General features: G+C 37.3%; 1 protein-coding gene and 1 non-coding gene across 5 annotated transcripts in view; one reads left to right on the forward strand and one right to left on the reverse strand.

Moving 5' to 3' along the window:
- The window catches only part of RSRC1 (arginine and serine rich coiled-coil 1), a 466,849-nt gene that overhangs the window by 438,490 nt on the left and 3,424 nt on the right, over positions 1-24,935 (reverse strand). For all 4 annotated transcript variants that reach the window (XR_016392917.1, XM_089910045.1, XM_089910044.1 and 1 more), the window contains exons 2-3: positions 18,488-18,683; positions 18,065-18,190 (exon numbers count right to left, since the gene is read on the reverse strand). Coding sequence is in view for 3 of the 4 variants with exons in the window: in XM_089910045.1 (XP_089766171.1) it covers positions 18,065-18,190; positions 18,488-18,681 (320 nt within the window). In the remaining variant the exon portion in view is untranslated. The remainder of the gene's footprint in view (positions 1-18,064; positions 18,191-18,487; positions 18,684-24,935) is intronic.
- LOC115802404 (U6 spliceosomal RNA) lies at positions 9,206-9,312 on the forward strand. The gene has a single exon (XR_004022870.1). It is a non-coding gene; the product is annotated as a U6 spliceosomal RNA (small nuclear RNA).

The following is a 24,935-nucleotide window of genomic DNA, read 5'->3' on the forward strand; positions in this document are numbered from 1 at the left end:
CTTCCTTCCCTCCTTTAGACAATGAATCATCACAAATTGAGAAGGTGGGCTTTGAAAGCAATATTTATCATATTTTCCCCTTTTCCTCTTTTTGTGAGTATGTATGTGCATGCTTCTATGTGAGATTTTGTCTGTATAGCTTTGCTTCCACCATTTGTCCTAGGGCTCTATCCGTCGGGTTTTTTTGTTTTGGTTTTGCTTTTTAATTATTTTTCTCTTAATATTTTTTATTTTAATAACTTTATTATATTTTATCTTACTTTATTTTACTTTATATTCATTCTTTCTTTCCTTCCTTCCTTCCCTCCTTCCATCCTTCCTCCCTCCCTCCCTCCATCCTTTCTTTCTTTCTTTCTTCCTTCCTTTCTTTCTTTCTATTTCTACTAATTCTTTCCTTCTACTTTTTCTCCCTTTTATTCTGAGCCGTATGGATGAAAGGCTCCTGGGGCTGCAGCCAGGAGTCAGTGCTGTGCCTCTGAGATGGGAGAGCCAACTTCAGGACACTGGTCCACAAGAGACCTCCCAGCTCCACATAATATCAAAAGGTGAAAATCTCCCAGAGATCTCCATCTCAACACCAGCACCCAGCTTCACTCAATGACCAGCAAGCTACAGTGCTGGACATCCTATGCCAAACAACTAGCAAGACAGGAACACAACCCCACCCATTAGCAGAGAGGCTACCTAAAATCATAATAAGTCCACAGACACCCCAAAATACACCACCAGACGTGGACCTGCCCACCAGAAAGACAAGATCCAGCCACATCCACCAGAACACAGGCACTAGTCCCCTCCACCAGGAAGCCTACACAACCCACTGAACCAACATTAGCCACTGGGGACAGACACCAAAAACAATGGGAACTACAAACCTGCAGCCTGCAAAAAGGAGACCCCAAACACAGTAAGAGAAGCAAAATGAGAAGACAGAAAAACACACAGCAGATGAAGGAGCAAGATAAAAACCCACCAGACCTAACAAATGAAGAGGAAATAGGCAGTCTACCTGAAAAAGAATTCAGAATAATGATAGTAAAGATGATCCAAAATCTTGGAAATAGAATGGACAAAATACAAGAAACATTTAACAAGGACCTATAAGAACTAAAGATGAAACAAACAATGATGAACAACACAATAAATGAAATGAAAAATACTCTAGATGGGATTAACAGCAGAAAAACTGAGGCAGAAGAACGGATAAGTGACCTGGAAGATAAAATAGTGGAAATAACTACTGCAAAGCAGAATAAAGAAAAAAGAATGAAAAGAACTGAGGACAGTCTCAGAGAACTCTGGGACCACATTAAACGCACCAACATTCAAATTATAGGGATTCCAGAAGAAGAAGAGAAAAAGAAAGGGACTGAGAAAATATTTGAAGACATTATAGTTGAAAACTTCTCTAATATGGGAAAGGAAATAGTTAATCAAGTCCAGGAAGCACAGAGAGTCCCATACAGGATAAATCCAAGGAGAAATACACCAAGACACATATTAATCAAACTCTCAAAAATTAAATACAAAGAAAGCATATTAAAAACAGCAAGGGAAAAACAACAAATAACACACAAGGGAATCCCCCTAGAGGTTAACAGCTGACCTTTCAGCAGGAACTCTGCAAGCCAGAAGGGACTAGCAGGACATATTTAAAGTGATGAAGGAGAAAAACCTGCAACCAAGATTATTCTACCCAGCAAAGATCTCATTCAGATTTGATGGAGAAATTAAAACCTTTACAGACAAGCAAAAGCTGAGAGAGTTCAGCACTACCAAACCACCTCTAGGACAACTGTTAAAGGAACTTCTCTAGGCAAGAAACACAAGAGAAGGAAAAGACTTACAATAACGAACCCAAAACAATTAAGAAAATGGGAATAGGAACATATATATCGATAATTACCTTAAATGTAAATGGATTAAATGCTCCCACCAAAAGACACAGATTGGCTGAGTGGATACAAAAACAAGACCCATATATTTGCTGTCTACAAGAGACCCACTTCAGACCTAGAGACACATACAGACTGAAAGTAAGGGGATGGAAAAAGGTATTTCATGCAAATGGAAACCAAAAGAAAGCTGGAGTAGCAACTCTCATATCACACAAAATACACTTGAAAATAAAGACTATTAGAAGAGACAAAGAAGGACACTACATAATGATCAAGGGATTGATCCAAGAAGAAGATATAACAACAGTTAATATTTGTGCACCCAACATAGGAGCACCTCAATACATAAGGCAAATACTAACAGCCATAAAAGGGGAAATCGACAGTAACACATTCATAGTAGGGGACTTTAACACCCCACTTTCACCCATGGACAGATCATCCAAAATGAAAATAAATAAGGAAACACAAGCTTTAAATGATACATTATACAAGATGGACTTCATTGATATTTATAGGACATTCCATCCAAAAACAACAGAATACACATTTTTCTCAAGTGCTCATGGAACATTCTCCAGGATAGATCATAGCTTGGGTCACAAGTCAAGCCTTGGTAAATTTAAGAAAATTGAAATTGTTTCAAGTATCTTTTCTGACAACAATGCTATGAGACTAGATATCAATTACAGGAAAAGATCTGTAAAAAATACAAACACATGGAGGCTAAACAATACACTACTTAATAACGAAGTGATCACTGAAGAAATCAAAGAGGAAATCAAAAAATACCTAGAAACAAATGACAATGGAGACACGATGACCCAAAATCGATGGGATGCAGCAAAAGCAGTTCTAAAAGGGAAGTTTATAGCAATACAATCCCACCTTAAGAAACAGGAAACATCTCAAATAAACAACCTAACCTTACACCTAAAGCAATTAGAGAAAGAGGAACAAAAAACCCCCAAAGTTAGCAGAAGGAAATAATTCATAAAAATCAGATCAGAAATAAATGAAAAAGAAATGAAGGAAACGATAGCAAAGATCAGTAAAACTAACAGCTGGTTCTTTGAGAAGATAAACAAAATTGATAAACCATTAGCCAGAGTCATCAAGAAAAAAAGGGAGAAGACTCAAATCAAAAGAATTAGAAATGAAAAAGGAGAAGTAACAACTGACACTGCAGAAATACAAAAGATCATGAGAGATTACTACAAGCAACTCTATGCCAATAAAATGGACAACCTGGAAGAAATGGACAAATTCTTAGAAATGCACAACCTGCCAAGACTGAATCAGGAAGAAACAGAAAATATGAACAGACCAATCACAAGCACTGAAATTGAAACTCTGATTAAAAATCTTCCAACAAACAAAAGCCCAGGACCAGATGGCTTCACAGGCGAATTCTATCAAACATTTAGAGAAGAGCTAACACCAATCCTTCTCAAACTCTTCCAAAATATAGCAGAGGGAGGAACACTCCCAAACTCATTCTACGAGGCCACCATCACCCTGATACCAAAACCAGACAAGGATGTCACAAAGAAAGAAAACTACAGGCCAATATCACTGATGAACATAGATGCAAAAATCCTCAACAAAATACTAGCAAACAGAGTCCAACAGCACATTAAAAGGATCATACACCATGATCAAGTGGGGTTTATTCCAGGAATGCAAGAATTCTTCAATATACGCAAATCAATCAACGTGATACACCATATTAACAAACTGAAGGAGAAAAACCATATGATCATCTCAATAGATGCAGAGAAGGCTTTCGACAAAATTCAACACCCATTTATGATAAAAACCCTGCAGTAAGTAGGCATAGAGGGAAATTTCCTCAACATAATAAAGGCCATATATGACAAACCAACAGCCAACATCGTCCTCAATGGTGAAAAATTGAAAGCATTTCCACTAGGATCAGGAACAAGACAAGGTTGCCCACTCTCACCACTCTTATTCAACATAGTTTTGGAAGTTTTAGCCACAGCAATCAGAGAAGAAAAGGAAATGAAAGGAATCCAAATCGGAAAAGAAGTAAAGCTGTCACTGATGGCAGATGACATGTTACTATACATAGAGAATCCTAAAGATGCTACCAGAAAACTGCTAGAATTAATCAATGAATTTGGTAAACTAGCAGGATACGAAATTAATGCACAGAAATCTCTGGCATTCCTTTACACTAATGATGAAAAATCTGAAAGTGAAATCAAGAAAACACTCTCATTTACCATTGCAACACAAAGAATAAAATATCTAGGAATAAACCTACCTAAGGAGACAAAAGACTTGTATGCAGAAAATTATAAGACACTGATGAAAGAAATGAAAGATGATACAAATAGATGGAGAGATATACCATGTTCTTGGATTGGAAGAGTCAACATTGTGAAAATGACTCCACGACCCAAAGCAATCTACAGATTCAATGCAATCCCTATCAAACTACCACTGGTATTTTTCACAGAACTAGAACAAAAAATTTCACTATTTGTATGGAGACACAAAAGACCCCGAATAGCCAAAGCAATCTTGAGAACGAAAAACGGAGCTGGAGGAATCTGGCTCCCTGACTTCAGACTATACTACAAAGCTACAGTAAACAAGACAGTATGGTACTGGCACAAAAACAGAAAGATAGATCAATGGAACAGGATAGAAAGCCCAGAGATAAACCCACACACATATGGTCACCTTACCTTTCATAAAGGAGTCAGGAATGTACAGTGGAGAAAGGACAGCCTCTTCAATAAATGGTGCTGGGAAAACTGGACAGGTATATGCAAAAGTATGAAATTAGATCACTCCCTAATACCATACACAAAACTAATCTCAAAATGGATTAAAGACCTAAATGTAAGGCCAGACACTATCAAACTCTTAGAGGAAAACATAGGCATGACACTCTGTGACATAAATCACAGCAAGATCCTTTGACCCACGTCCTAGAGAAATGGAAATAAAAGCAAAAATAAACAAATGGGACCTAATGAAACTTAAAAGCTTTTGCACAGCAAAGAAAACCATAAACAAGACCAAAAGACAACCTCCAGAATGGGAGAAAATATTTGCAAATGAAGAAACTGACAAAGGATTAATATCCAAAATTTATAAGCAGCTCACAGAGCTTAATACCAAAAAAACCAACAACCCAATGCAAAAATGGGCAGAAGACCTAAATAGACATTTCTCCAAAGATATACAGACTGCCAACAAACACATGAAAGAATGCGCAACAACACTAATCATTAGAGAAATGCAAATCAAAACTACAATGAGATATCATCTCACACCAGTCAGAATGGCCATCATCAAAAAATGTGGAAACAATAAATGCTGGACAGGGTGTGGAGAAAAGGGAACCCTCTTGCACTGTTGGTGGGAATGTGAATTGATACAGCCACTGTGGAGAACAGTATGGAAGTTCCTTAAAAAACTACAAATAGAACTACCATATGACCCAGCAATCCCACTACTGGGCATATACCCTGAGAAAACCATAATTCAAAAAGAGTCATGTACCAAAATGTTCATTGCAGCTCTATTTACATTAGCCCGCAGATGGAAACAACCTAAGTGTCCATCATCGGATGAATGGATAAAGAAGATGTGGCACATATATACAATGGAATATTACTCAGCCATAAAAAGAAACGAAACTGAGCTATTTGTAATGAGGTAGACAGACCTAGAGCCTGTCATACAGAGTGAAGTAAGTCAGAAAGAGAGAGACAAATACCGTATGCTAACACATATATATGGAATTTAAGGGAAAAAAATGTCATGAAGAACCTAGCGGTAAGACAGGAATAAAGACACAGGCCTACTAGAGAATGGACTTGAGGATATGGGGAGGGGGAAGGGTAAGCTGTGACAAAGCAAGAGAGAGGCATGGACATATATACACTACCAAACGTAATGTAGATAGCTAGTGGGAAGCAGCTGCATAGCACAGGGAGATCAGCTCAGTGCTTTGTGACCGCCTGGAGGGGTGGGATACGGAGGGTGGGAGGGAGGGAGATGCAGGAGGGAAGAGATATGGGAACATATGTATATATATAACTGATTCATTTTGTTGTAAAGCAGAAACTAACACACCATTGTAAAGCAATTATACTCCAATAAAGATGTTTAAAAAAAAATTATAAGGGAACTTTCTGGCGTAATGGTTAATATATTTTGGAAGGTATATACATGCATCAAAACACAGCAAGTGTATGCTTAGAATTCGTGCATTTCAATGTAAATAAATTTTGCCTCAACGAAAAATGTCAAAGTTTTGTTTTCAAAAGGAAAAATTTAGGGGCTTCCCTGGTGGCACAGTGGTTAAGAATCCACCTGCCAATGCAGGAGACACAAGTTTGATCCCTGGTGTGGGAAGATCCCACATGCTGCGGAGCAACTAAGCCCGTGTACCAGAACTACTGAGCCTGCACTCTAGAGCCCGCAAGCCACAACTACTGAAGCCTGTGCACCTAGAGCCTGTGCTCTGCAACAAAAGAAGCCACCGCAATGAGAAGTCCACGCACTGCAACAATGAGTAGCCCTGCTTGCCGCAACTACAGAAAAGCCTGCACGCGGCAACCAGACCCAACACAGCCAAAAATAAATAAATTTTTTTTAAAAGGAAAAATTTATAAAGGAATACTGAACTGTACTTACTCATAAATATGCGGAAGTATTTAAGGGGAAAGCCTACTGATGCCTGAAACGAAATGCATCAAAAAATTAATATAAATTAATGGATAGTGAGAGAAATAGATAAATGGATAGATATGTGACAAAGTAAATAAAATGGTAATGGTAATATCTAGGTGGTGGATATATGGGTCTTCACTGTAAAACTCAATTTTGCTGTATGCTTGAAATTTCTCATAAAAGTATGTTGAGAAAGACTACGGGATATATTTAAAGCAGTGATTAAAAGAACATCCATACACTTAAACACTCTTATCAATAGAAATGAAATACAAATATAAATAAATTAGCAGCTCAAAAGACTTGAAAAAGAATAACAAAGTAAACCAAAGAAAGCACAAAGCAGAAAACAAGGATAAAAGCTGAAATTAATAAGGTAGAAAAATGGAGAAAAAGATCTAAATAATAAGTCAAAATGATTTCTTTTAAATTAACAAAATAGATAATCAACCATCCAACTTAATAAAGCAAAGGAGAAAGCATAGATAAACAACATAATAAATGACAAGGGGAAAATAAGCATTGAAACAGAAGAAAAAAAGTTTCAATCATAAGAAACTACTTTGCAGACTTCTAGGCAAATAAATTTCAAAATATAGATTAAATAGGTAATATACTAGAAAAATAGTTTACCAAAATTAAACCTATGAGAAATATAAAGTTTAAATTGAACAATTTCTGTTGAAGAAACAAAGTTATTAATACACCATTCAACAAAAAAAAGCACCAGACCCAGATGGTTTCACAAATCTACCAAATCTCTGAATACCAGACAATCCCAATGCTCCACAAATAGTTCCAGAGCATTAAAAATGAAGGAAAACTTACCAAATCTTTGTATGAAGCAAGAATAATGATAAGAGAATAACTGATAAACACAATGTAAAAAAAAAAACCAACATCACGTATGACTATAAAAGTACTAAACTTAAAACTTAGTGAACAGGGCTTCCCTGGTGGCGCAGCGGTTGCGAGTCCACCTGCCGATGCAGGGGACACGGGTTCGTGCCCCGGTCCGGGAAGATCCCACATGCCGCGGAGCGGCTGGGCCCGTGAGCCCTGGCCGCTGAACCTGCGTGTCCGGAGCCTGTGCTCCGCAGCAGGAGAGGCCACAACAGTGAGAGGCCCGTGTACCACACAAAAAAAAAAACAACCAGTGAACAGAATCCCACATCAAGAAAATACACCAAGACCAATTGAGATTTATTCCAGAAAAGCAATATTAGTTCCTTAATAGATCTAAGGGAAAAAAACAAAACAAAACTTGATTCTATCCACAGATGATGAAAAAGCTTTCAACAAAATTCAATATCCATTCCTGGAAAAAAACAAAGTGATAGATCCTCTCTTAACATGACAAAATATATATAGTTTAGCCCCAGAGCCAGTATATTTCTTCATAAGGAAACACTAGGAGCTTTTACACTAAAATTAGGAAAAAGACAAGGATGTACACCTCCACTGGCATTCAGTATTTTATTGGAAGTAAAAGCCAATGCAATTAGACGAGAGAAAGCAAACAGAAGAATAAAAATTGGAAAAGAAGTAAAACTATTTCTATTTGCAGACAACATGATAGTGTATCTGATAAACCCTAGAGAATCAATGCTAAAACTAACTCAAGCAATAACAGAATTGAGTAAGGCATCAGGGTATAAAATTAACATAATCCATACTACCAAAAATAATATACATATTCAATGCAATCTCTATCAAAATTCCAATGGCATTTTCACAGAATTAGAACAATCCTAAAATTTGTATGGACCACAAAAGACACCAAATAGCCAAAACAATCTTGAGAAAAAAGAAAAAGCTGGAGGAATCATGCTTCCTGATTTCAATCTATATTACAAAGCATTCAAAACAACATGGTTTCGGCATAGAAACAGACACATAGATCAATGGAACAGATTAGAGAGCTCAGAAATAAACCCATGTGCATATTATCAATTAATTTACATCAAAGAAGTCAAGACTATACAATGAGGAAATACTCTCTTCAGTAAATGGTGTTGAGAAAGCTGGATAGTCATGTGTAAAAGAATGAAACTGGGCCACTGTCTTACACCATACACAAAAATGAACTCAAAATGGATTTACAACTTAAACATAAGACCTGAAACCACAAAACTCCTAGAATAAAACACAAGGGAAAATATCCTTGACATAAGTCTTGGTAATGATTTTTGGGAATAGACAACAAAAGCAAAAATCAACAAATACGGCTACATTAAATGAAAAGGTTTCTGCACAGCAAAGGAAACTATCAATAAAATGAAAAGGCAATGTACTGAATGGGAAAAGATATGTGTAAATCACATATCTAATAACAAGTTAATATCCAAAATATAGATGACTCTTGAAGAACTCAGGGGTTGGGGTATCAACTCCTCCCTCCACGCCACAGTCAAAAATCCTCATATAACTTTCAACCCTTCACATCCCCAGATCCACATCCATGGATTCAACCAAACTCAATAGTATAGTACCGCAGTACATATGTACTGGAAAAAATTGACGTATAAGTGGACCGTTGCAGTTCAAACCAGTGTCGTTCAAGGGTCAACTGTATATAAGAAACTCATACAGTGCTTGCTTCGGCAGCACATATACTAAAACTGGAATGATACAGAGAGGACTAGCATGGCCTCTGCACAAGGATGGCATGCAAATTCGTGAAGTGTTCCATATTTTTACAGTACTACAAAGCTACAGTAATCAAAGCAGTATGGTATTGGTACAAAAACAGGCATACAGATCAATGGAACAGAATAGAGAGCCCAGAAATAAACCCACACACCTACAGTCAATTAATCTTCTACAACAGAGGCAAGAATATAAAATGGGAAAAAGACAGTCTCTTCAGCAAGTAGTGCTGGGAAAACTGGACAGCTGCATGTAAATCAATGAAGTTAGAACACACCCTTACACCATACACAAAAAAAAAACAAACTCAAAATGGCTTAAAGACTTAAACACAAGACATGATACCATAAAACTCCTAGAAAAGAGCACAGGCAAAACGTTCTCGGACATAAATCATACCAATGTTTTCTTAGGGCAGTCTCCTAAGGTAATAGAAATAAACAAATGGAACCTAATCAAACTTACAAGTTTTTGCACAGCAAAGGAGACCATTAAAGAAAAAAAGAAAAGAAAAGACAGCCTACTGAATGGGAGAAAATATCTGCAAATGATGCGACAGACAAGAGCTTAATCTCCAAAGTATACAAGCAGCTCATACAACAACAAAACAAACAACCCAATCAAAAAATGGGCAGAAGACCTTAATAGACATTTCTCCAAAGAAGACATACAGATGGCCAGTAGGCACATGAAAAGATGCTCAACATCACTCATTATTAGAGAAATGCAAATCAAAACTACAGTGAGGTACCACCTCACACCAGTCAGAATGGCCATCATTAAAAAGTCTACAAATAACAAATATTGAAGAGGATGTGGAGAAAAGCTAACCCTCCTACTCTGCTGGTGGAAATGTAAACCACTATGGAAGCCACTATGGAAAACAGTGTGGAGGTTCCTCAGAAAGCTAAAAATAGAATTACCATATGAGTCAGCAATCCAACTCCTAGAAACATACCCACACAAAACTACAATTCAAAAAGACACATGCGCACCTATGTTCATAGCAGCACTGTTCACAACAGCCAAGACATGGAAACTACCTAAATGTCCATCGACAGATGAATGGATAAAGAAGATGTGGTACATATATACAATGGAATACTACTCAGCCATAAAAAAGAATGAGATAATGCCATTTGCAGCAGCATGGATGCAACTAGAGATTATCATACTAAGTAAAGTAAGTCAGAAAGAGAAAGACAAATACTGTATGATATCATGAATATGTGGAATCTAGAATATGGCACAAATGAACCTATCTGCAAAACAGACGCAGACTCATAGAGAACAGACTTGTGATTGCCAAAGGGGAGGGGGGGAGGGAGAGGAATGGATTGGGAGTTTGGGGTTGGTAGATGCAAACTATTACATTTAGAATGGATAAACAACAAGGTCCTAATGTATAGCACAGGAAACTATACTCAATATCCTGTGATAAACCATAATGGAAAAGAATATTTAAAAAAAGCATGTCTTTTTTTAACTGAGTATAACTGAGTCACTCTGCTGTACAGCAGAGATTGACACAGCATTGTAAATCAACTATACTTCAATTTTTAAAAAAAGGGGGGGGGAAGAAAAAAAATTCATATAACTCAATAGCAAAAAACAAACAATCCAATTAAAAAAGGGACAGAGATCTGGACAAAGAGTTTTCAAAAGAAGACATACAATACAATCCCTATCAAAATACACGTGACATTTTTCACACAACTAGAACAAATAATTCTAAAATTTGTATGGAAACACAAAAGACCCCAAAAAGCCAAAATAATTTTGAGAAAGAAGAACAAAGATGAAGGTATTACGCTCCCTGCTTTCAAACTGTACTACAAAGCAAAAGTAACCAAAACAGTATGGTACTAGCACAAAAACAGACACATAGCTCAATGGAACAGAATACACAGCCCAGAAATGAACCCAAACTTAACATGGGTAATTAATCTACAACAAAGAAGGTAAGAACATACAATAGGGAAAAGACAAACTCTTCAATAAATGGTGCTAGGAAAACTGGACAATTACATGCAAAAGAATCAAACTGGACTACTTTTTCACACCATACACAAACATACACTCAAAATAGATTAAAGACTTAAATTTAAGATTTGAAACCATAAAACTTTTAGAAGAAAACGGCAGTATGCTCTTTGACATTGGTCTTAGCAATGTTTTTTGGACACGTCTCCTTAAGTGAGGGAAACAAAAGCAAAAATAAACAAATGGGACTATATCAAACCAAAAAGCTTTTGCACAGTGAAGGGAACTATCGAAAAAACCAAAAGCCAACCTACTGAATGGCAGAAGATATTTGCAAATGATATATCTGATAATGGGTTAATATCCAAAATACACAATGAACTCAACATCAAAAAAACAAACAACCGATTATAAAACGAGCTGAGGACCTGAACAGACATTTTTCCAAAGAAAACATACAGATGACCAACAGACACATGACAAGATGTTCAACATCACTAATCATGAGGAAAATGCAAATTAGAACAACAATGAGATATCACCTCACACCTGTCAGAATGGCTATTATCAAAAAGACAACATATAACAAGTGTTGGCAAAGATGTAGAGAAAAGGGAACCTCTGTGCACTGCTGGTGGGAATGTAAATTGATACAGGCAGTATGGGAAACGGTATGGAGGTTCCTCAAAAAAATTAAAAATAGAACTACCATACAATCCAGCAATTCCACTTTTGGGTATTTTTCCAAGAAAACAAAAACACTAATTTGAAAAGATATACGCACCCCTTTGTTCACTGCAGCATTATTTACAATAGCCAACATGGAAGCAACCTAAGTGTCCATGGATAAATGAATGAATAAAGATGTCATACATACGGACTATTCCTCAGCCATAAAAAAGAATGAAATCTTGCCATTTGTGACAACCTGGACCTAAAGGGTATTATGCTAAGTGAAATAAGTCAGACCGAAAAAGACAAATTCCATACGATTTCACTTATATGTGAAATCTAAAAAACAAAACAAATGAACAGACATAACGAAACAGATTCACATACAATCAACCCTCTGATGGTTGCTAGGGGGAGGGGGTTGTGGGGGATGAGTGAAATAGGTGAGGGAGATTAAGAGGAACAAACTTCCAGTTACAAAGTAAGTCAACGGGGGCTTCCCTGGTGGCGCAGTGGTTGAGAGTCCGCCTGCCGATGCAGGGGACACGGGTTCGTGCCCCGGTCCGGGAATATCCCACATGCCACGGAGTGGCTAGGCCCGTGAGCCATGGCCGCTGAGCCTGCACGTCCAGAGCCTGTGCTCCGCAACGGGAGAGGCCACAACAGTGAGAGGCCCACGTACCACAAAAAATAAAAACAAATAAGTCAAGGGACTATAACAGTACAGCATAAGAAATATAATCAGTAATATTGTGATAACTTTGTACGGTAACAGACCTAGACTTACTGTGGTGATCATTTTGTATAAAATGTATAAAATGATATAACGTATAAAAATATCACTATGTTTTACACTTGAAACTAATATAATATTGTAAGTCAATTATACTTCAGTTAAAATAAAACTAATCATAATTAGTAAAAGATAAATAAATTTCAATTAAAAATAAAATCAAATAAAAAATAAAAATGACATTCCATCAGTAAGGCTATGAGGAAACAGAACTCTCTTACATTACTGAGAGGAATTCAGCAATTTCCAACAAAATTACAAACATATTTACCTTTTGATTCAGCAATCCCACTTCTAGGAATTTCCCCTGAAGATACACCTCCAACAATACAAAAATAATCAAGCACCAGGTTATTCATGACAGCTTCTTAGTAACTGTAAAATTTTGGCACTGTCTTTAAGATCCATACCTAGGAAACTGGCTAAACAAATCATGATACATTCACACAATGAAGTACAATAAGCAGCTATAAAAAATGAGTAAGAGTATTATTAATTGATATAGTGATTTCCAAGATATATTAGTAAATAGAAAAAGCAAAGTGCAAAGAGTATCTATAGTATGGCATAGATATAACCACTACTTTGTTTAAAAAGAAACGGAGGAAAGCTAAAACACAAACTAATAGGATTAGTTCTAGGAGGTGGTTAGGAACAGGATAGAAGGTATAAAGGGACATAATACCTCTCCATGCACACCTTTTACAGTGCTGTCTTTTGGAACCATGTTAATGTTTCACATGCTAAAATAAAGGCAGGGGGACCAAAAAGTAAATACAATTTAAAAACTCAGGGGATAAAAAAACTTAAAATGAAATATAAACAGAAACAAATGAAACTAACCTTCAAAGAAACTAACCATAATAAAGTGGAGAGGGGAACCAAATACCCCAGAGTAAAGATAAAAAGAACCATAAAAAATATCTGACTCTATAAGTTTGTTTTTCAAAGTGGTACATATCAGCAATTTTGTAACTACTTTCTGTGTATCCTAGAATTGAGGAAATAAGTAAATATACTGTGAATAATAGTAGGTTTCTTACTGTTGTAAAAGGAAGTGACAGGATACATGTCACAACTTGAGTACTTCAGGAAGAATATAGAAACTATACTAAAAAGCATAATCATCAAATTACTCTATAACTTATCCACAGAACTTGCAGCAACTTCACACATTTGATTTCCCTCCTTCTGCCATCCCTCAAAACATGCTTCATCTTGTTTTTTAGACATGTAACAACAAAGTTTTGTGAAAGTATCTGACTTTGCATGACTGAAATCACTCTTTTCTATTAAAAAGCACAGAGATCATTAACAATGTACCTGTAAATTTAGAATGACATAGTACTTTTTCTTTGAAAAACTCACTACAGTTAACCCTTGAACAACATGGGTTTGAACTGTGAGGGTCCATTTATACGTGGATTTTTTTTCAATAAATACTGCAGTACTGAACTTATGGTTACCAGGGAAAAGGTGGGGGGAAGGGATAGTTAGGAAGTTTGGGATTGACATGTACACACTGCTATATTTAAAATGGATAACCAACAAGGACCTACTGTATAGCACAGGAAACTCTGCTCGATATTATATAACAACCTAAATGGGAAAAGAATTTGAGAAAGAATAGATACATGTATACGTATAACTGAATCACTTTGCTGTACACCTGAAACTAACACAACGTTGTCCATCAACTATACTCCAAGGGCTTCCCTGGTGGAGCACTGGTTAAGAATCTACCTGCTGGGCTTCCCTGGTGGCGCAGTAGTTGAGAATCTGCCTGCCAATGCAGACGACACAGGTTCAAGCCCTGGTTTGGGAAGATCCCACATGCCGCGGAGCAACTACGCCCATGAGCCACAATTACTGAGCCTGCGCGTCTGGAGCCTGTGTTCCACAACAAGAGAGGCTGCGATAGTGAGAAGCCCACGCACCACGATGAAGAGTGGCCCCCGTTTGCCACAACTAGAGAAAGCCCTCGCACAGAAACAAAGACCCAACACAGCCATAAATAAATAAATAAAATTTTAAAGAAAAGAATCCACCTGCCAATGCAGGGGACACGGGTTCGAGCCCTGGTCCGGGAATATCCCACATGCCACGGAGCAACTAAGCCCGTGCACTACAACTACTGAGCCTGCACTCTACAGCCCGTGAGCCACAACTACTGAGCCCACGTGACACAACTACTGAAGCCCGCACACCTAGAGCCCATGCTCTGCAACAAAAGCCACCACAATGAGAAGCTCACGCACAGCAACGAAGAGTATCCCCCGCTCGCCACAACTAGAGAAAGCCTGCTCTCAACAATGAAGACCCAATGCAGCCAAAAATAAAATTAAGAAACAAAAAAATAAAATAAATAAAAGTATACTCCAATGTAAAATAAAAACTAAAAAATAGGGACGTCCCTGGTGGTGCAGTGTTAAGAATCCGCCTGCCAATGCAGGGGACATTGGTTCAAGCACTGGTCCGGGAAGACCCCACATGCCATGGAGCAAATAAGCCCATGCGCCACAAGTATTGAGCCTGCGCTCTAGAGCGTGCAAGCGACAACTACTGAGCATGCGAGCCACAACTACTGAAGCCCATGCGCCTAGAGCCCATGCTCTGCAACAAGAGAAGCCACAGCAAAAAGAAACCCACGAACTGCATGAAGAGTAGCCTCCGCTCTCCGCAACTAGAGAAAGACCATGCACAATAACAAAGACCCAACACAGTCAAAAATAAATAAATAAATAAAAACTTTAAAGAAAATACTACAATACTACACGATCCACAGTTGGTTGGATATGTAGATGCGGAACCGTGGATACGGAAGGCCAACCATGGGACCTGAGAATCCTCAGATTTTGATACCTGCAGCAGGTCCTGGAATCAATCCCCTGCACATATTAAGGAACTAATGTACTTACAGCTTCTTTATTTAAATTAAAGTCTTAATTAACTAAAATGTTCAAAGAATGAGTTGTTCAATTTTCTTCTTAAACCAAGTTTAACCTAGAAACTCATTTAGTTTAAACATCTTGAAGAATAAATTCCTAAAATACATTACCAAAATAATGTTGTGTATAAAACATGGATAAAGTATTTTCTCAAAATTTAGGACTTTGCAGTGTCTCCAGATTATTTAGTTATTGCAGTTAAATGCAGAAGTGTCGATGCAAGAGGCTGAGAAGTTGCTGTTTTGAATAAACCTCTGAACTTCCTTTCTCATATACAAAATGAAGGTATTACCCTGCATGACAGCCTGACAGTTACAAAACTCAAAACATTTAGTAAAATGCATGTGTGCTGGATAATTTGTTGCTGACTAGATGTCCACTGCGATTCCTTTTAAAGTCTTCCTTGCACTGGAAAAGAGAAGAAATTAACGTCTCCAGATTCCCCTCTGGAGGAAGTAATAGGTAGATACTTGGGTAGAGAAGCAGCTTCCTGGTAAGTAGTTTCCTGAGAACCACACACTTTGGTGCTACAAACCCAGAGTTCTTAAGATTTACAGTGACTTCCAAGCAAAGAAGCAGCTTCCATGCTTAGGCTAAAATAATCAGTAACAGCTTCCCTAATTCCCTGAGCCCCTCCAAAGGTTACATAAACCTTTAATTCCCCATCTTAAAACCTTGATGCTTGGAATTGAGTGACTTGTATTTTCCTAATCAAAATGTCATTGACTGATAAAGTGTGTATGAAAATACTCTACAAAATGTAAAAGACCATACAAAAGCATGGATTATTATTTCTATTCTCACTGACAGGAAATTTTCAACTGAAGTTGTTTTCTGGTAATCAGCTTCTACAAGCAAGGCATTATGTTAGGTACCAAGAGATTGCCCTGCAAGAGTTTACAGTATATGAGAAGAACAAAAACATAATATTCACAATGTAACTGCTACAAATCAGAAATCAAATGTGATGGTGGGTCAGAGAAAGGATGGATTAAATTTGACTTGGGAGTGAAAAGGTAAAAATCAAAAAAGGATTTAAGGAAGAAGAAAATTAGAGATTAAATAGAACTGAACACTAAAGGGTAGGAAAACTTCTCAAAGTAGACATAATGTAAGAAACTGGAAGAAAGAGCATGCTCAAAGAAACAAAGCTAGCAACTCAGAGACATAGATGGAAAACAAAAGGCATGTAACACAAAATGGCTTGTGTGTATGTTGTGTGTGTACAAAGGAGAAGAGGCTGAGGCCAAATAATACAAGGCCAGAAAAGTTAAACATTTGGACTTACTGCTATTATCCAACTTCAGATTCAGAGAGATTTATAGAATTTTATGCCCAGATAATAAAATCAGGCTGCTAATATACCCCCACAACTAGAGCCTAATAGAATGAAAAACTAAACAGAGAAAAGAAACTGATCTTCCTAAAATGCTGTTTTTATCCTAGCACTCTTCTTCTCAAAAACCTTCAATAACTTCTGAATACTTGCTTCTATCAAGTCCCTCCATACCATGGTCTCCATCCGATTCAACCATATTTTCTAGCATTATCCAAAACATACAACTCTCTCCAGATAGGCTATGCTCTGTATTATTCGACCTTGAGCACAGCCAGAAAATGCAGGTGGAGTGACATCACGTCTGCTCAGGCTCCTATAACAAAATACCATAGACTGGGCAGCTTAAACAACAGAAACATATTTCTCACAGAGGTTGTAAAGTCAAAGATCAATATGCCAGCTGACTGGTTCCTGATAAGAGCTCTCTTCCTGGTTTATAGATGGCAACTTTTTCAATGTGTCCTCACATGGCCTTTCCTCTGAGTGCGTGCTCAAAGAGAGAGAAAGATCTCTCTCTCTCTTCTTATAAGGCCACTAGCCTTATTGGATTAGGACCTCACCCTTTTGACCTTATTTAACTTTAATTAGCTCCATAAAGACACTATCTCCAAATACAATTTCACTGGGGCTTGGGACTTCAACATATGAATTTAGGGGGGACACAAACATTCACTCCATAACACACTGGGTTATTTCTGAGGCTAGACCTTAAGAGATTTTGCAACTTCTGTTCTTCTTGAAATACTTCCTCTATCATGTGAAAAAGCCCAGCCATTCCTACTGGAGGATGAGAAGCCACAGGGAAACTAAGGAACCCCCCCTAGCCAACAGCCAATAGCCAGCACCAAATGCCAGATACTGTATGACACCACATTGGACCATCCAGTTTCAGTCAAGCTATCAGATAACTAGAACCACATAAGCGACCCCAGATGAGACTAGCAGAAGAACTGCTAGCTAAGCTCAGTCAAAACTGTAAATTATGAAAAACAAAATGATTATTGCTTTAAGTCACTAAATTTGGGGATAGTGTGTTACAAAGCAATAAATATCTGATATGGCATACCTTCTTGTTCTGCTTTTTGACCTAGACCTCTGAACTCTATAGGATTTCCCTCGACCCCTTGAACGACTTCGACTTCGTTTTCTTCTAGAGCCATAAGAAGAGCTACTGCTCGATCGATGCCTGCGTCTGAAATAAAATATAATCAAATATTACTTGCCTCCCAAATATTATCAGATACTAATATGGTATGAGAACTATACCAGTTTGTATCTTCCCGTCTACAAAGAATACACAAAGGATGAAGACTCATGCGCTGGGCCTGGGGGAAAACAAAACAAAACAAAACCCTTTGGGGATTGAGACTCATAAATATATAACTACAAAAAGAAAAGTGTTTTACCCAGAAAAATTAAAAGCACAGAAACATACGAACTCTAAAGAATGTTACTCTCACTACTACGTAAGTAAAATTATGAAAATCACCTTCTATCATAAGAATGTGAGCGAGGCTGAAGATCTCTGGACCAAGATCTTGACTTTGACCTTGATTTCCTTCCACCTTTCTTTCGGCTATATGTTCTACTATCTGAAGAACTACTTGAAGAAGACCGTCTACGGTGTTTCTTTTTTCTCTTGCTTCTGCTTTCTTCTTCAGTATCAGACGACCGGCGTCCCATTTCTACAGGTTTAAATTCAAAGAAAATTATTTCTAACATAATGGCACAATGGATGAAATTCAATACAGTAATTTTTTTAACTATGTAAAAATTTAAGGGCATCCCTAGTGGCGCAGTGGTTGAGAGTCCACCTGCCGATACAGGGGACACGGGTTCGTGCCCCGGTCCGGGAAGATCCCACATGCCACGGAACGGCTGGGCCTGTGAGCCATGGCCACTGAGCCTGCACGTCCGGAGCCTGTGTTCCGCAACGGGAGAGGCCACAACAGTGAGAGGACCACGTACCGCAAAAAAAAAAAAAATTTAAATGTCTTACTTAAAGTAAAATTTTAAATGTACAAGTCTTCTTAACAAGACAAGAGAAACAGCTCTAGTACAGTCTTTTAGCTCTATCATTTAACTGTTTTTACAATTTATGAACAATGTAAACTTGTCCTAAATTTTTTCAAATGTCTCCCAGAAAGAGTCAGCCCTGAGGACAGTTCATTATAACAATTTCCTCATAATTTAAGTTGCATTTATTGTTAATTATATGATATTTGGTTTAGGGATCAACTACCTATATTCTCATATTTCCCCAAAGATAAAAGATATTTTACTATCTTTTAGAGTTACATTTTTCTAACTGAAAATTCTAAAATTTTAAATGGATAAGACCTCACTGGAGGACTTCGCTGGTGGCACAGTGGTTAAGACTCCACGCTACCAATTCAGGGGGCCCACGTTCAACCCGTGGTCCAGGAACTAGATCCCACATGCATGCTGCAACTAAGAATTAGAATGCCACAACTAAGAATCAGCATGCCACAACTAAGGAGCCAGCGAGCCACAACTAAGGAGCCCGTGAGCCGCAACTAAGGAGTTCTCCTGCCACAACAAAGGAGCCTGCCTCCCACAACTAAGACCGGCGCAACCAAATAAATAAATATATTTTTTAAAAAAAAGACCTCATTAACCATCAACAATGTACAAACTGGGACTTCCCTGGTGGTGCAGTGGTTAAGAATCTGCCTGCCAATGCAGGGGACACGGGTTTGAGCCCTGGTCTGGAAAGATCCCTCATGCGACAGAGCAACTAAGCCCGTGCACCAAAACTACTAAGCCTGCGCTCTAGAGCCCGTGAGCCACAACTACTGAGCCCACATGCCATAACTACTGAAGTCTGCGCACCTAGAGCCCATGCTCCACAACAGAAGCCACCGCAATGAGAAGCCTGCGCACCGCAACAAAGAGTAGCCCTCACTTGCTGCAACGATAGAAAGCCCACGCACAGCAACGAAGACCCAACGCAGCCAAAGATAAATAAATAAAAGTTAAATAAATTTTTTAAAAAACCAAACTGGGGCTTCCCTGGTGGCGCAGTGGTTTAGAGTCTGCCTGCCAATGCAGGGGACACGGGTTCGGGCCCTGGTCTGGGAGGATCCCACATGCCGTGGAGCAACTGGGCCCGTGAGCCACAATTACTGAGCCTGCGCGTCTGGAGCCTGTGCTCTGCAACAAGAGAGGCCGCGATAGTGAGAGGCCCGCGCACCACGATGAAGGGTGGCCCCCGCCTGCCGCAACTAGAGAAAGCCCTCGCACAGAAACAAAGACCCAACACAGCCATAAATAAATAAATAATTTTTTTTAGAAAAAAAAAACTGAATCAATACACCCTCACCACGTCACTTGTAAAATTTGAGGGAGGAAATGTTAAATAATGTACCAAAGGTGATGCAGTATTTTTAACTAAAGTACCAAAAATGAAGTCAACTCTTTACACTACTAATATCTATATAAAGTGGTGATATAATCCTTCCAGAAAGCAATTAAGCAATTTAAATAAAGAGTCATAAAAATGTTGCTACTTTTCTGACAAAGCAATCCTATTTCTAGGAATATATCTGGAAAGTTTTTCTTAAAAGATATATTCATGAAGATATTCATTATAGCATTATTTAAAACTGCATGTACAGAGACTAAATTTAAGAAACTATGTATAAATAAGTAAGAGCAAAAATGAAGACAACTGATATTTAAGTGAGGAAACTGGGTAAATTTTCTCTTTTTTAATTATATTCTATATGGCTATGGTATATTTGTATATTTAGTGTACAAAAGAAAAAAATTACAGAAATAGAATATAAGGTTTTTATATTTAGGCAGTAACTTAGCTTATAAGAAGCTTACTTGTCTTACTTTTAAGTTAGATTCTCATACGCAATTTTATTTTTTTACTAAAATAAGTATTAGCTACCTTTCAATGTCACATAAAAGCAAGATTCATCTTATATAATAGGATAAATAGTTCATGGATCAGATAAACAAAAATCTCACACTTTCCTTTAATATTTACTCAAATTAAGTTAAATATCATTACTCTAAAGAAAGCAATACATTACATTACAACTTTGCTTTCAGAACCAGGTGAGCCATCCCTTCCCTAACTCTAATGCAATACAAGTTGAAAAATCACTATTATAACTCAATTCAAGACTTAAAGCTATTTACCTGGAGCCAGAATTAGACTTTAAATATAGTTCTGAACCTCAAAGTTGTTCACATTTCTAACATTTCACAGTTCAACAAAACAATGGGAAAACTTGGTTTTGAAATATTCAGTAAATCACTAGCATATCTAAGCCAGTTTCCTCATTGAAAACAAAACTGTACTGCATATAAGATCACCATGATCCTTTCCAGCTTTCAAAATACTATGATTAGGAAATCCTACATATACATATAGTATATATGTACATATATACATATATATATTTAAATGTGTGTATATAATATCCATTTACATATTTATATCCATATATCTATTATATACCATATGTAACCACATATCTCTGTGTGTCTGTATTTTCATTAAGAAATTTGTACATAATTGAGTAATAGTGATCATCTAACTGTTCTCATTTCCTGTCTCTTTCTTCCTTTCTTGGTTTCACCTTTAAACAGTTAAGAATTTTCTTTACCCACAAATAACCATATAAATTAAGATGAGTTTTTATTTATTATCTGGTTTAACAAATACTAAAATTAGAGTAAAAGATAAAAAAGCATAAATGCACAAGGATAAAGAGACCAGAGGAGAAAACAACACGAACAGTAGACAAGATATGTCAACAAATTTTTAGCAAATGAAAAACAGATGCAGGATTTAGAGCTAAGAAAGCTGAACATCAAGCAACTGCAGAGAATTCCAACAGGAGAAAAGCCAATTCACATAGCAAAAATCAGAAAGGATCAGGAATTCGAGACATCAGATACCACAGCAGGCACAATGAGGCACAGAACTAAAAAACAAGGGAATTGGTTGAAAGCCTGTAAAAAAAAGTAATCTCCCAGGTCCCCTCTGCCATCCAACCCAGATAAGTGACTACTATTCCCCAATCCCAGCAGAAGAGGTGGTTTATTTTGGAAAAATGATGAAACAGTGAAGCACCAGGTCCAGGGGCACAGTAAAAAAGGGCAGAGAGATGCTCAACTAAAAGTTAAAGGGATTAAGTGAAAGTCTACAATCTAACAGTAAATACTGTAGCCTTGTGTGTGCTTGGATCCAAGAATTCAGATAGAGGATTCTTTTCTCCAAAAACTAAACAGTACCTGGGAGAAGATATACAAGTATTATGCAAGTATTATAACCAAGCCCAAACCTTGAACACAGTAAACTTTTTCTTTTTTTTTGGCCGCGCCATGCAGCTTGTGGGATCTTAGTTCCCCGACTAGGGATTGAACCCAGGCACCTGGCAGTGAGCGCAAGAAGTCCTAACCACTGGACCACCAGGGAATTCCCCACAGTAAACTTTCTTTCTACAAACTTTTTTGCTAACTTTTTAGTAATTATACAACAAAGGAAAATCAATCATGTGATGAAAGACTTCATCATGAGAGACAGAAGCCAAACAGAAAAAAAAAAAAAAAAGCAACTCATAGTAAACCAGGAACATGCCAGAAATTCTTTTAAAAATCAGTTAATATCCTCAGAAATATATGAGAAGATGATCCAGCAAACAAGAATAGGAGGAACATCCATAAACAGGAGAGAAAGCTTAAAATTTAAACAAATGATAATTTCTAAGAAATTCAATAGGCTTAGAAGATACTATCAAAGCACTCATGAAAAGTAAAAAAATAAAAAGATAAAAAACAGAAGGTAAAAGAGGATCAATCCAGGAAGTCCAATATCCAATTGATATGCATTCCAGAAAGAAGCAAAGCATAGAAAAGAGATAAAGAAAAACATCCAAAGAATAATTTTAAAAATTTCCAGAATTGAAAGATATGAATTGCCCTAAATCCCTGGGACAATGAATTTAAAGACTTATACCAGACATACCTCATAAAACTTTAGAAATGAGGAATACAAAGCAGATCCTAAACTTCTAAAGATAAAAAATGGGGAATCACAATAAAAGGCACAGGACTTCTCAGCAGCAACACAGCAAACCATGGTGGCTTGCCTTCAAAATTCTAAGTGAAAATTATTTTCAAACTACAATCTATATTCAGCCCAATCATAGATCTAATACGAGATCAAAATAATATAATTTTTTCTATGTTTTAATTTCAAATAACATAATTCATCCATATTAGAACATTTTCTGATATGCAAAGGCTCAAAATTACACCTCACACTCACCCTTTTTTAGGAAGGTACTGAAGGATGTGCTCTACCAAAAGGAGAGAGTGAACAAAGATGACCCAGATTCAGAAAACAAGTGGTCTAACACTTGAGATAGGTTAAAAAGTTCCAGGATGACAGCAAGCCCAGGTACAAGGGATACATAAATGAACAAGAGAGAAAAATCCTTGCCCTCAAGGAGCTTACATTCCAGTTTAACAGCAGTTCTCAAAGTGGTTCTCTAGACCCCGGGGGTCCCTAAGACCTCAGAGGATCCAACAAGTCAAAACTATTTTTATTATAATACTAAAACATGATTTACCTTTTTCACTGTTTTGACTTTTGCACTGATAACGTAGAAGCAATGGTAGGCAAAATTGCTGGTGCTTTAATGGGAATCAAGGCAATGGGGCCAAATGGTACTAGCAGTCATTGAATTCTTCACTGCAACACACAGTTTATTAAAAAAAAAAAAAAGGCAGTTTCACTTAGGAATGTCCTTGATAAAGCAGTAAAAGTCATTAATTTTATTAAATTTCAACCCTTGAGAACACATCTTAATATTCTGTGTGATGAATTAGGAAATACACATAACTGCTGCTACATTCTGAAGAACAATGGTTACCTTGAGAAAAGTATTTGTGCAGCTGAATTACAAGGTGAACTAGCTGCTTTTATCCTGAAACACTATTTATTTTAAAGAACTGACTATGATTATTCAGACTTGGTATTTGACAGACATTTTCTCAAAAATGAATTAAGGGAGTCTTTCACTTCAAGGAGTGTCAATTTGTTGCCAATGATAAAATTTGAGCTCTCAAGCAAAAATCAAAATGTTGGATAACATGTATTTGTCACCATGAGATTGACAGCTTCTCAGCACTTAAAGATTCCTCTGATGATATCAATGGTGATATTAACATATGGGAATTTTTTAAATATTATATAATGAAGGGTGTCAATATCTGGAAGATATGCATAACTCAGTGAACCAGTATTTTCCAACAGACCAATGCATGATGTCACAGAATCATATATGAGTAAAAAATCCATTCACAGTGCCATAAAGACCAATAGAATTTTTTGTTTTTTTTTTTTTTTTTTTTTGCGGTACGCGGGCCTCTCACTGTTGTGGCCTCTCCCTTTGCGGAGCACAGGCTCCGGACGGACGTGCAGGCTTAGCGGCCATGGCTCACAGGCCCAGCCGCTCCGCGGCATGTGGGATCTTCCGGGATCGGGGCATGAACCCATGTCCCCTGCATTGGCAGGTGAACTCTCAACCACTGCACCACCAGGGAAGCCCAGACCAATAGATTTTAATGTAAGCATGAAAAGGTCATTGATATAGTTTCAAATAAAACATTGCAACCAACCTTTAAGAAACTACTTGTCAAGTTCTGGAGTAGTATTAAAGAAGTAATTATCTGAAAAGGCTATTAAAATACTACTTTTTCCAACACCATATCTGTGTGAATCCAGATTTTCTTCATATACTTCATTCAAAAAACTCATCACAATAGACTGAATGCAGAAGCAGATATAAGAATCCAACTGTCTTCTATTAAGCCAGATAGTAGAGATTTGCAAAAATGAAAAATAATGCCACTTTTCTCACTAAGTTTGTTTTGTTTTGGAAAATATAGCT

This window comes from Delphinapterus leucas, chromosome 4 (genome assembly GCF_059928025.1).
Source record: "Delphinapterus leucas isolate spDelLeu-1000000601 "Yukka" chromosome 4, BTC_Dleu_Yukka2, whole genome shotgun sequence".
Classification (NCBI taxonomy): Eukaryota; Metazoa; Chordata; class Mammalia; order Artiodactyla; family Monodontidae; genus Delphinapterus; species Delphinapterus leucas.